Source organism: Strigops habroptila, chromosome 1, assembly GCF_004027225.2.
Source record: "Strigops habroptila isolate Jane chromosome 1, bStrHab1.2.pri, whole genome shotgun sequence".
Classification (NCBI taxonomy): Eukaryota; Metazoa; Chordata; class Aves; order Psittaciformes; family Psittacidae; genus Strigops; species Strigops habroptila.
In genome coordinates, this window is record NC_044277.2 from 49,867,135 (window position 1) to 49,880,561 (window position 13,427).

The 13,427-nt window shown below is 35.0% G+C and overlaps 1 protein-coding gene across 3 annotated transcripts in view; it reads left to right on the top strand.

The window, feature by feature from the left end:
- SMCHD1 (structural maintenance of chromosomes flexible hinge domain containing 1) overlaps positions 1–13,427 on the top strand; it is a 72,589-nt gene that overhangs the window by 19,056 nt on the left and 40,106 nt on the right. For all 3 annotated transcript variants that reach the window (XR_003990797.1, XM_030481276.1, XM_030481284.1), the window contains exons 6-19: positions 429–543; positions 689–808; positions 2,429–2,595; positions 4,735–4,828; positions 5,086–5,296; positions 5,619–5,742; positions 5,843–6,026; positions 6,516–6,713; positions 6,816–6,929; positions 7,381–7,487; positions 7,759–7,841; positions 7,992–8,105; positions 10,235–10,312; positions 10,399–10,518. Coding sequence is in view for 2 of the 3 variants with exons in the window: in XM_030481276.1 (XP_030337136.1) it covers positions 429–543; positions 689–808; positions 2,429–2,595; positions 4,735–4,828; positions 5,086–5,296; positions 5,619–5,742; positions 5,843–6,026; positions 6,516–6,713; positions 6,816–6,929; positions 7,381–7,487; positions 7,759–7,841; positions 7,992–8,105; positions 10,235–10,312; positions 10,399–10,518 (1,829 nt within the window). In the remaining variant the exon portion in view is untranslated. The remainder of the gene's footprint in view (positions 1–428; positions 544–688; positions 809–2,428; positions 2,596–4,734; positions 4,829–5,085; positions 5,297–5,618; positions 5,743–5,842; positions 6,027–6,515; positions 6,714–6,815; positions 6,930–7,380; positions 7,488–7,758; positions 7,842–7,991; positions 8,106–10,234; positions 10,313–10,398; positions 10,519–13,427) is intronic.

Here is a 13,427-nt window from a genome sequence, read left to right on the forward strand (position 1 = left end):
AGAGTTATCACTGGAGAACAGTTCTCATAGTAATAGTTTCTTTTTCAATCAGATTCTCCCTGCCAGATATTTTCCTCTCTTTCATCTGAACTTCAGTGTAAAAAGAGCGTATGTGGATAGTAATAAGCAGAAGAGTCAGATGAAAAAGTTGAACTTGTATGACTGAAAAAGATTTGCTTGCTAGAAGGACAGAAATGTCTCATAAGGTGACTTGGGAAAAGAGTTACTCAGTCACCATCCTTTTAAAAAGAACACATCAAGAATTTTAGGCACATACATTTAAATGTGGTATTTATAATAGGTCTAACGTGAAGGATTTTTTAACAAGATGACTGTAAAAAGAATTTAATACAAGCTGTTTAAATCAAAAGTTTCTTTTAAATTACTTTTGTTTTGAGAACATGTATTAAAGGCACTTTTACTCTCAGTGATCATTCAGGTTATGTGCGCCCTTTGCCAGTGCCTCGTAGTTTGAATAGTGACATCTCATATTTTGGAGTTGGAGGCAAACAAGCAGTGTTCTTCGTTGGACAGTCTGCCAGAGTAAGTAAATGTCAATCTTTATTTTAAACCATTTTTACACAATCATATTGTTACTATCCTAGCTTTTAATTGCAGCATAACTATTTTATTATGTTCATTTTAAATCTGATTTTGATTTTAAATACTGTTTCTTTAATACAATCAGATGATAAGCAAACCTGCGGAGTCTCAGGATGTTCATGAACTTGTTCTTTCTAAAGAGGATTTTGAAAAGAAGGAGAAAAACAAAGAAGCGATATATAGTGGATACATTCGAAACAGAAAGGTAAATAGCCTTAATACTTTCTCTTTTTTAATTGAAAGCCTTTCCCAGGTTAACATGATTTCACTATGTAATATTCTTGTACCTATCTGGGAATATCTTTGTCTTACTGAATCATTTGCAGCCTGGAGAGTAAGAGGAATAAGTGGGAAACTAGAAAAAACTATATCATAAGGCTTTATTTGTATGTGATTCTTTTTTCTCTTTTCAGTTTGAAGGACAAAAATGCCATATAATTTGACATATCAGGTTAAGAAAAATATTTTAAAATACATTTCTAACAACAGCAGTTGTTTTGTCATGTATGAAACATAAAGAAAAATGACTGTTCTGTGAATTAGTAAAGAATAAATGTAGAAGAACTAACTGGCATATTGGAGAAAAGTCCAGCCAGATCAACAAAACCCAGTGGTTTCACAAATCTTCACTAATTTTGTAAAAGAAATGAACTGTTTAGTTTAAAACTAAAATGAACAGTCCTGATGGTTTTCAAGAAGAATAAAAGGTTAAGTGAAAAGCTGTAAGATAAGGAAGAAGACTGAAAAGAACTGTCCTTTGGACATTTTTGAGCAAGGAGATAGAGGAGAAGATATAGCAAAGAGTGAAGGTGGAAGCATAAGTGGGTGCTGTGTATGATGAGGTAATCAGACCTTGATTATAGCCCATACCTTGTGGGTAATATCAGTGTTCCTGCTTTTTGTATGGGTGAGAAAGAAACAGGTGGTAAAATAAGGTTCTTATCATGCCAGTCTTGGGTCAGTGACTTGTGACAAAAAGTGAATCATCAGAAATGTATGGGTTTTATTTTTAATCTCTGTGTAATAGAGATGGGAAGGTAGAGTCACAGAAGTAGAAACTGAAAATAAAAGTGGGCAAAATTTGGGTTTTTTTGTAAAGGGCATAAATGCTTTCCCTCCCCATTTGATGTTATAAAGGGAGGGTGGGGGATAGAAAAGTAGAAAATAAGCTAACACATTAGCTGGAGGAAATTAGCTGAATGAGATGCATAGCTACTACGAAAGAATTCAAGAAAGTGGTGCAATCAACTATTTGAAAAGATGTGGTAGTAATATAAAATGAAAGTTAAGCTGACACAGTTTAAAAAAAAAACAATTGCAAGTAAAGTTCTATTAAAGGTAAAAAATAACTTGTAAATATCCAGGAGGGAAGAGATGATGTGAAGTACTCAAGAACAGAAGTGTGGAGATAATGGTTAGACAACTCAGGTCTAGGAAATTATTACAAATCATTGAAATAGTCAGGCCATATCAATATGAAATTAAATGTGTGAATTTGTCTCTTTAATGTATTGAAAAATGGCCTGCAGTGCATATGGGTATCACACAGTGCAACATTAAACATGATTAAATGCATTTCTAGACTGAGCACTTCAAATGCTGTGATGAAAGTGACTTGAAAATGAACTGGATCAGGGATGTCCAATTCTTAGTTTGTCGATTTTAATTTGGAAGCTTTTATTTTAAGCATTAATCCTTTGTGATATTTGGCATCATGTGTTCTGTATTGTTTTCCTGTTATGGGTTTTTTTAATCCCTTTCAAAGCTGATGGGAGTTCAGAAATTCAGTTTAAATTCCTGCTTTTATTATTTTACTTTTTTGTAGCCATCTGACTCTACTCACATCACAAGTGATGATGAAAGATTTCTTCATAGTCTAATATCAGAAGAAAGGGATAGAGAGAGTTTCACAGCAGTTGTCATTACAGGTGTACAACCAGATCACATGCAGTACTTGAAAAACTACTTTCATCTTTGGACAAGGCAGCTGGCGTAAGTTGGTGATTTTAAAGATTTGATTTAAAAGTGGATTACTGCCAAAGTCAGATAAGGATGAATTATTTCCTTTTTGTACTTGGCCATTGGGTTTATTCCTTTTAAGGATCTTGATATATATTTTGTTGATGCCACAATTAGGCTTCCTAGCTAACTGATTTTACAGAAACTGAATGGGGGCCTCCCATCTAAACAAACATCAGTTTCAATGTCACATTGTTTTTGTTATAATCATATCCAATTTAATAATTATATTAATGTAAAAATTACATCTCTGATTATTAATAATGTGATGTTACTTTTCCCATAGCTGCTCTCCTAACCTTGGTATCTAGCTTTGTTTGTATTTACAGGGTTTGGGTTGGTTTTAGTTTTGTTTTTAAACAACAAAAAAAAAAAAGCTGCTGCTTCATCCCAGTTTAAGAGGGAGAAAAATATATGATGCTGTCCACTCAATACTAAAGTAGTATCATCAATGGGCTTGCAGAGCCTGGAGATAATCTGTGGTATCTGTGAATTGTGTGGGGTTATCTGTTAAGATCATCTGTGAATGTAAACTGAACTATGAAGTCATAGCCTAATGTTAAAATGTGGCAAACCATAGAACTTTATTTTCAAGATCTAATTTTATTTTGCTGTTACCTGCAATCTAATAATAATAATAAATAATATGAGGATTAACGTAAGGATTAGATAATACCTTATTATATGAAACATAATTCAGTGTTACATGTAAGAACTTTTGGCTGAAACCCTTTTTAACCTCATGAAAATAGAGGGGGTACATCTACATTGATAGATAACTTAGGTCCCTTATTAGATTCTAGGTACTCTTCTGGTGAACACCCTCTTAGGTGTGTGATATTTCATTCCAGTGATCTCTTAAAGGGAAAGAACTGCCTCTATTTGAGATGAAACCCAGGTGCAATTATACAAGTATATGCCTCATAGCTATTACAGTAAAACTAATCGGGTTTAGCTTCCCAGTGCTACACAGTCCTGCATCACTATTTCAGTGTAAAGGCCTTTTTCTCCTCAAACACCTCCACATACATTTCTGACGCACCTTGTGCCACACATGCATACCAATTTCATTCTGCTTTAATGGGCTACAGCACAGCCCTCATATTGTTTCAGATGCTTTGAAGTGGAGGGAAGGGAAATGAACCCCCAAAATAATTATGTTTTAAGGTCATGAGAGTACCATTTCAAGTCTGGAAGAAATGCAGACAAAATGCTAAGCAGTTTGGACTTACCAGTCTGCTCTGCTCTAAAGTCCTGTGCCAATGAGACCACGAGGAGCTTTTGTCTGGGAACCAACATTTCTCCTTGGGGTGCATTTAGTGCAGTGGATGTCAGAAGAAAAGCAATTATAAGCTCTTGCAGATGCATGTAACATCCTTCATTCATTTAGTCCCATTGACTTGTATAATCTCATTTATCTGAAAATCACCTGCGTTGGGCTTAAGGACTCGGTCTTTGAAGTTGGAAGAATTAGCTAGGTTGCTGAAAAGTTGAAGTAAATGGATTTAAATTCCTCAGTTTTCTCAAACTTCATATTTCTATGAAAATAATTAATCCATCTGACCGTGTAGATTTTTGGGAGTTTTCAGATGGGGTATGCTTATTTTTTATTTTTTTTTTTATAGATGACTAGTGACTTGTTTGTTAAATGTTTCTATTATGATTAGATGATCAATACAAAACTGATATCGGAAACTATGCATGGAAAGCTTTTTGGCTTTAGTTCTTTTTCATCTCCAGAGTGCAGAACAAATTACAGTAGTTTTATTAGTTTGCACTTTGATGTAAAGGATCTGTAGCAGTGTAACAATTATAATTATTTTCTTTCACTTATATACTATTTTCCAATTTATAATGTTCATAATTATAAAAAAAATTATCCTAATATGATTCTGCATGAAGGAGATGAGAGTTGAAAGGTGCAAAAAGGAGTCATGCGCTTTAGTAAATCTTTTGTACCAGGTATACATGTTGTCATGGAGTTGACTTGTAACAATGCAGTGAACCAGTTATATTTTAATAAAAATATGATTTATTTAGATTTTTGAAAGTGATAATGTGCAATTTTTTTTAATTTTACTTCCTGGGACTTATTTTTCCTTTTTATTTCAGACATATCTATCACTATTATATCCACGGACCAAAAGGAAACGAAACTAATGCAGTAACAAAAGACATAAGCCCTTTCAACAACATTGACATTCAGGTAAGAGATTATATACTTACTAGTCAAAATTCTTCTTTGATGGCAGCTTACGTTATATTGTGCCCGTTTGTCTTTAGTCATGCATTTTGAACTACAGCATTTTAAGATATGTAATTTAATTTTTGAAAAGTAATACTATTTATTATTGCGGTATAGAAACTAAGTAATTTTGCTAACAGTTATGATAAATGTCACAAATGCTAATTACTGTAGGTTTTTTGGTCTAAGGAAAATCAACTTGGTTTATATTTTTCCAGATTTCAATGTTTGAAAAAGGAAAAGTACCAAAGATTGTCAATCTTAGGGAGATCAAAGATGACATGCAGACATTGTATATAAATACTGCAGCAGATAGTTTTGAGTTTAAGGCACATTTTGAAGGAGAAGGTATAGTGGAAGGCATCATCCGGTATCATCCCTTCCTGTATGATAAAGAAACATACCCTGATGATCCATGTTTTCCATCAAGTGAGTGAAATGTTTTGCTGCTCATCAATCCTATAATAGACAATCCTACTACTCTAACTGTTTTAATGAAATAAAAATTATTATTCACTCCCTGTTTAAATTTTTTCCTTAGCTTTCCTTAGTTTTTCTGCTTGGCATTTCTTACACAGGAAAAAAAAATAATCCTAACATTATATATACCTTAGCTTGATATCAAGTTTACTGCTATTCAGCCTATCTTATGAAGTGTAGATTATTCTTAACTTAGACTACACTGGGTTTTGATGATAATATTAGTGTTTTAAGAAGTCTATTCATGTAGACTGTCTTCTTTTTAATCAAGAATTAAACGATGATGATGATGATGACGATGACTGCATTATAGTAGAAAAGGGTGCCAGAGGAAAAAGGCCTATTTTTGAATGTTTTTGGAATGGAAGATTAATACCATACACAACTGTGGAAGAGTAAGTGGTAATCTGTTTCTACAATGCAAACCAGTCTGTTGCTGTAATGTAAACCTGTTTATAAAAAAAGGTTTTAATGTCTGTCTTCTTCTGTTTTAAGTTTTGACTGGTGCACTCCTCCAAAGAAGAGAGGATTGGCACCAATTGAATGCTATAACAGAATTTCTGGTGCATTATTTACCAATGATAAGTTCCAAGTCAGCACAAACAAACTTACTTTCATGGATCTGGAGCTGAAGCTAAAAGATAAGAATACTCTGTTCACAAGAATCTTCAATGGACAGGTAATCATTCTATTAAGTATTTCTTGTAATGGCAAGGTTTAATGCATATGATACAGAAACCTTTACTCACTGGGCATTTATTTGTGTCACTGATTACCCGAATTCCGAACAATTTTCACCTTGGGCACTTTTACAGGACGTTGTAGCAGACACTTCTCAGTTTTAGTGAGTACTAAAGCTGACTTTTTTTAACCTGAAAAAAAAAATAAATTCAGCTGTTTCCTTTTATTTGCTTAAACAATGACTTTAGTTGTTATATAACAGTTTTTGTGGAAAGACCCTCTTCATAGACGAATATGGGTGCTGGGGGAAACACTTTCTTTGGTTTCAAGTATAGCTTTTCTAGAATTTTGTAATGTTTCCAAGAAGAATCTGTTTTAGTTTGAGTACAGTATTGCTGTACTCATAATTGTTCATACTTCTGGAGCTGACAGATTTAAATTTTGTAATACATTAACAATATCTATTTATTTTGTAATCTCTTTATAGGAGCAGCGAATGAAAATTGACAGAGAATTTGCTTTGTGGCTCAAAGACTGTCATGAAAAATATGACAAACAGATAAAATTCACAGTCTTTAAAGGAGTAACTACACGTACTGATTTACCATCCAAAAGAATGCAGAGCCCTTGGACAATTTATGCTGCAGTAGAGTGGGACGGGAAAACATACAAAACTGGACAGCTGGTTAGTTGTTTGTTTTGCAATAAACATTTGAACCCTATAAAAGGCAAATACTATGCGTTTGATGCAGAAGTAATGTATTGACGTTAATTGTTGTCTTCTCAGGTGAAAACTGTTAAGACTCTTCCAATATTCTATGGAACTATTCAGAAATTTTTTTTGTATGGAGACCATGATGGGGACATATTCGCCACTGGAGGGGAGGTTCAAATTGCTTTGGTAAGACAAATATAAAAAGGGTTCACACAACTAGTATGCCTATGGAATCTTTAAACATAATCCTGGGTCAGACTTATTTAAACGACGTTGAAAATCATGGTGGGGTTTTTTTTGAGAATCAGCAATCTAGAAATAATCAAGCTACTCAATTACATTAGTTTTAATGTAAAATATAGTAAGATTATTATTCATTATCAATGACCTGATATATTTAAATTTGCATATGAAATAGAGTATGACAGTTGGTATCAATAGCATGTTGTGCATCCATTCTTAACCCTTGTCATTTCAGCAAATTTTAGTACAGTGTCTTGTGGAGTCACCAGGTAGTTATTTGTTATATTGCATAATGTCTATGTCGACTTGTCTAGTCCCTCGATAGAGAGGTATTTCTTCTCTGACATACATACTATAATCTGGCTGTTTATAACTACACAATTTTTTGCTTCAGGAACCTCAGGCATTGTATGCTGAAATGAAGACTATTCCAATCTCAAAACTTGACAGAACAGTGTCTGAAAAAGCTGTTAAAAAATACATAGAGGATGAAATGGCAAGGTAAGCTCTAAATTGTAATTATTTCTTTGTAGTGTTTCTAATAACAGTTTTAGTATTTCTTCAGGAACAAAAAAAAAGTTCAGTTTTACTTCCAAATGGGAAAGTAGTCAGCTGTTTCAGTAGAAACAAAAAAATGTAGAACTCGAAATCTAGAAGAAATAGTCTGGTGTTGTCCCCCCCAGAAAAGTAGCTTCATGTATATTCTACTAAAGATAAATTACTTTGTTTTTTTAACTTGCAGAAAAACTGTTCATTCTTTCTTTTTCACTAGACTTCCTGACAAATTATCAGTAACATGGCCTGAAGGAGATGAGTTATTACCAAATGAAACAAGATTTGCTGGTACACCAATAGGTATATCTTTTTCTTCCAAATACTAAAAATTAAACTGTCAATTTAAAAATATATTATACATTTTTGTTGGAAAAGACAAGACTACAGAAATCTCCAATCACTTTCGCACAGCATATTTTAACAGTCCAACATTTTTCCTTTTATATACAGGAGCATTAAGAATAGAAATTTTGAACAAAAAAGGCGAAGCAATGCAAAAACTTCCAGGTACAAGCCACGGAGGTTCAAAGAAACTTCTTGTTGAACTCAAGGTTATTTTACATTGTAAGTATTTCAGTATATTTAACTGAGTCTTTACTATTTTAAAAATTGATAATGGATAATGCATTTTTTTGTGTATATACTTATAATATGTTAGAATTTGATAGATGGATATAGCTGTTAATTTTAAGTACGATATCCCATCAGAGCATATAGCACTCCAAAGCCACATTTCATGAAATGGCAGTTGCTTCAATGCCAAGTGCTTGGTGTCTTAATGCTATATTATGATTACTTCTTCTGTCACATGCAACGAGGGCCTATCATTTCCAAGCTACTTAATGTACATAAGAATGTGGTTGAAATGGATACTGTTTCTAACATAGCAGTTCACACAAGCTGCGTAAAAGTAGGGACCGTACTTGTTGAATATCTAACATAAATTTCTGGAATTTTACAAAATCGAGTTTATGTGAGCTACTGTTTTGTGGTTTCTGTTGTGTGGGTGCTTCACTTAATACTTTTACATTGCACTTGTTGAAGAATTGCGTTCTTTCTGAGGCAGCTGAAATTAGTCATTTGTTGAACACAGAATTAGAACACTGAGTTTTCTGAAAACTCCCACCCTGCACATGTGAAATAAATCTAAAATGTATAGAAACTTCGTCTTGTTTGCCTTATTTCTTTCCATATACAATAGGAAAATCCAATTCCTTTATCTGATAAGAATTGTAAAAATACCCTTCTGAAGCAGTGAGGTTACTGTAGTGATACCTGTCAAAGGAAACTAAATGGAACTATCTTAGCTTCAGTTTAGTACTCTTGTCATAAGACAACACATGGTATTTTAGTGGCACTTGTTGTCTGCTGTGCATGTCCGTTGTCCAAGCTAGTGTGCTGGGAATTAAGAAATTGAAGTTGAAAAAGGATGTTCACGTAATACTGATTATCAGATTGTATTTGCCAATGACCTCATTTAAATTGCAGGTACTCCTGTTAAAATACTTAAGTAGGTGCTGTGGCAATCTGTGGCAACACTAAGGCATCTTTTCAGGGCTTTTGAGCTCTTAAGCAAACTGTTTTCATTGCCAAAGTATTGATTCTAGAACTTAGTTGACTGTTCTTCTGGCCAATTATCTTGCTACTTCCCTCCTGTAAACCGCAATCAGAGGTGCAGTTGAGATGCATCTATCTCACACATGCACCATTGAATTGTCCCGGATCAGGAAGGCTATGGCTATTAGCTATTAATACATAACTTGAAACAAAATTACAGATGTTCTTCCTCTGTCTGTATTCTCCATGGATTTATATTATATCATAGCAGGGACATTTAGTTATCCATTGTTTTCATAATATTATACATGCAAACCTTGTTCGCACAAGAAGCAAACATTGGCATTGTAATAATCCTGCAGGTGTAAGGTACCTTTTCCTCTTTAGAAGAACATTTGTTTCCAAAAGGTTTGAGACAATAAACAAACGCATTACTGCATTTCTTTTTATCCTGTGTAATCTTACTGCAGTTGCATTCTGTATTTATTACACTTAAAACGTAACTAAAACATATTAAGATATATTATAAATAACATATAAAATATATATATTTACTTTGTAAAATATTAATACATCTTAAATATACTAAATTGTAATATATATTTAATAATGCCTCTTGAATGTGTTCCTGGACTTATCTTAGGTTATAGAACCAAAATTGCATTGAAGTTTCAGTGTGTTCTTAATTTGGAGGAAAAAAGGAATGTTCTTCTTTCCTCCATTATACATTCAGTCAACTGGACGTTTTTACCATTGCTCCTGTTTAAGCAAATCAAGTTGATCAGTTTCCAGCATGAAGTGCACAGCCTACAAGTGCTCAGACTTAACAGGGAACGTATAACCAAAGAGCTAATAAAATTCAACTTTACAAATCTGCTGCTTTCAGTTTATGTGTCTGAGGCTAGCAATTTTTAATTAAAATGGGATTAGGTAGGGAAAGTGGGGGTTTTTTGGTTTGGGTTGGTTTTGGTTTTGTCTTTTTAATGTAATCAACATGATTAAGTATGAAGCTGAATTTATACTTATTTGTTTTAGAGGTGATAGTAATACTTAACAATGAGTCATAAGTAATACTTGAAAAAAAAATAATTACAATGTAAAATCTAAATACATGTAGCTAATTGTTTGGTTTGCAGCACCTACTGGGAATAAAGAAATAATTTCCCATATCAGTCAGCATGGAGGCAAATGGCCATACTGGTTTAAAAAAATGGGTAAGTAAGTTCACATACATAATATTTTCAGTTTATTTATAATTTTTCTTGGTTTGCTTTCTAATTGCATTTGTATTTCTGTTTAGAAAATCTGCAGAAGCTTGGGAACTACACCTTAAAACTGCAAGTAGTATTGAATGAAAGCAATGCAGACACTTATGCAGGAAGGCCTCTACCATCTAAAATCTTTAAATTTACTATTATAGGTAAGAATTCCAGTCATGCCGATTTTATTTTACTTTTAGTGTCTCTATTTGAGTCATTGTATATCAAAATTATTCATGTTTTCATTGAAAGGTAATTTTCAGCACTCAAAAGCAACATTTGCATGTCAAATATGAAGTATTTTCAGGAAAAAATTATTTTTGTCTAATAGATTTTGATCTCACCTGTAACATGTTGGCTGTGCTATACAGGCAGTTTTACAAAAAAGTGTTGACAGAATCAGAAGCTTTTCCCTGATTATGAAATTTTCCCAAATGTACTTAATAAACTTTTACTTAATTAGAATCACCCTTTTTCCTTATGCCATTGGCATAAATATTATTTCATAAAACTGGTATTCTTTAGGCCAACTTTCATGCATAAACCACAAAGAGAAATTCATTCAAAAACAGGTTATGCATTTAAAATATACATGTTGAGACTGAAGTTTTTTGTTGGCTTTTTTTTTTTTAATTAAGAGTCCTATGCAAAATTAAATTCTCATTCAGTTATAATGGGTGTGTATCTTTGGATTAACCACCGTAAAATACTTACTGGAATACCAGAATAGAAATAATACTGTTAAATATGTCTGATGTTACTATATCTTGCCAGACACTCATGTACGTATGTGGCCTAAAATAGTATGTGTCTGATCATATCTTCCCAACAAAATTCATAGATTCTGATCTTAATGACACTGTTGAAGCCTGTAAGATATGTTTGGTTACATTGTATTTCTGGTACAGCCTTGCTAGTAGGTTGTGTTAGGTTAACACTTGGACTTGATGATCTTAAAGATTCTTTCTCTAACCTAAATGATTCTGTGATTCCCTGAAGAAGTTTTATTTCTTTTTGCTGAAAAGACTTCATTTCCAGGGAAAATAGGCATCTATTTATGAAAAAGGGTAGAGCCTGTAGGCTAGTTTGTAGTTGCTCTTTCTGTCCAGAAATATGAAATACAATTAATTTTTTAAATTATAAAAGAGTATTATGTTAGCTGTAAATGAGATTTCATAGAATTAAAAAAAACCCAGACTTTTGATTCCATATATCATAATTCAACTTAAAGAAAATCTGTAGTTATTTACTTACAAAATTAATCTGCAAAAATACATGCTAACTACAGATTATACATCCCCTGCTCTGTCTTATCATGAAAACTCACCCTTTTATGAGGATTTCTGAACTGCATGTACACTAATGCATGTAGCATGGGGAATAAACATGGTGAATTAGAGACAGCAGGACTACAACATTGCTGGAGTCATTGAGACATGGTGGAATAGCTCACATAACTGGAATGTTGCAATGGATACAAGCTCTTTAGGAAAGACAGACCAGGAAGACAAAGAAATCATAGAATCATAGAATAGTTAGGATTGGAAAGCACCTTAAGATCGTCTAGTTCCAACCCTCCTGCCACGGGCAGGGACACCTCGCACTAAACCATGTGGCCCAAGGCTCTGTCCAGCCTGGCCTTGAACACTGCCAGGGATGGAGCATCCACAGCCTCCCTGGGCAACCCATTCCAGTGCCTCACCACCCTCACTGTAAAGAACTTCTTCCTTATATCTAATCTAAACTTCCCCTGTTTAAGTTTGAAGCCATTCCCCCTTATCCTACCACTACAGTCCCTAAGGGAGAGTCCCTCCCCAGCATCCTTACAGTAATGACATAGAAATGAAGGTGCCTCTTATGTAAGTGAACAGCTGGAATGTGTGGAGCTCTGCCGGGCAATGGATGATGGGTCAATTGAGTTCTTATGAGTGAGGATTAAAGAGCAAACCAGTATGGATGACACCATCGTTGGTATTTGCTATATTCCACCTGACCAAGAGGAACAAGTGCATGAGACCTACAGACAGCTGGAAGCAACATCATGTTTGTAGAGCCTGGCCTTTGTGGTGGGCTTCAGCCACCCCGGTATCTGCCGGAGAGACAACACAGCAGGGTGTAAGCAATTCAGGATGTTCCTGGAGTGCATCAATGACAACTTCCTGACTCAAGTGATAAAGGAACCAGTAAGGAGGGGTGCTCTGCCGGACCTCTGTTTATAAACAAGGAGGGGCTTTCTGGGGGTGTGAAAGTTGAAGGCAGCCTTTGCTGTTGTGACCATGAGATAGTAGCGTTAAGAATCATGAAAGGGGGGAGGAGGGCAAAAAGGAAGCTTACAACCCTGAACTTTGTGAGAGAAGACTTTGGCCTCCTTAAAGATCGGCGTAGGGTGGCAAAAGAATGACTCGGGTAAACATGGACCCACTGTTGAGTGAGGCAGGGGACACAGGACATGGAAAAGGCTGAGATACTGAACATCTTTGCCTCGGTATTTACTAGCAAGATGGACCTGCAGGAATCCCAGGCTACAGAGACCTGTGGGAGGTCTGGAGCAAGGAATATCCTCCTTGGTGAAAGAGGATCAGGTCAGGGAATACCTAAGCAAACTGGTCATACATAAGTCTATGAGCCATGATGAGCTCCATTAGGAGGAGTTCTGCCAGCAGGTTGAAGGAGGTGACCCTTCTTCTCTATTCAGCACTGGTGAGGCCACAATTGCAGTACTGTGTCCAGTTCTGGGCACATTACAACACAGAGACATGGACATACTGCAGAGAGTCCAGTAAAGGGCCATGAAGATGATGAAGGGACTGGAACAGGTTGCCCAGAGAAGCTGTGGCTGCCGCATCCCTAGCAATGTTCAAGGCCAGGTTGGATGAGGCTTTGAGCAACCTGGTCTAGTGGAAGGTGTCCCTGCCCATGGCAGGGGTTGGAACTCGCATCAAGAAAGGCTCACATCATCAAAGGGAGAGCTGGGGCTGCTCCACCTGGGGAAGACACATGGTTACCTTATCAATGTCTATAGAGCCATGAAGGGAGAGTGTAAAGAGGGCAGAGACAGACTGTCTTCAGT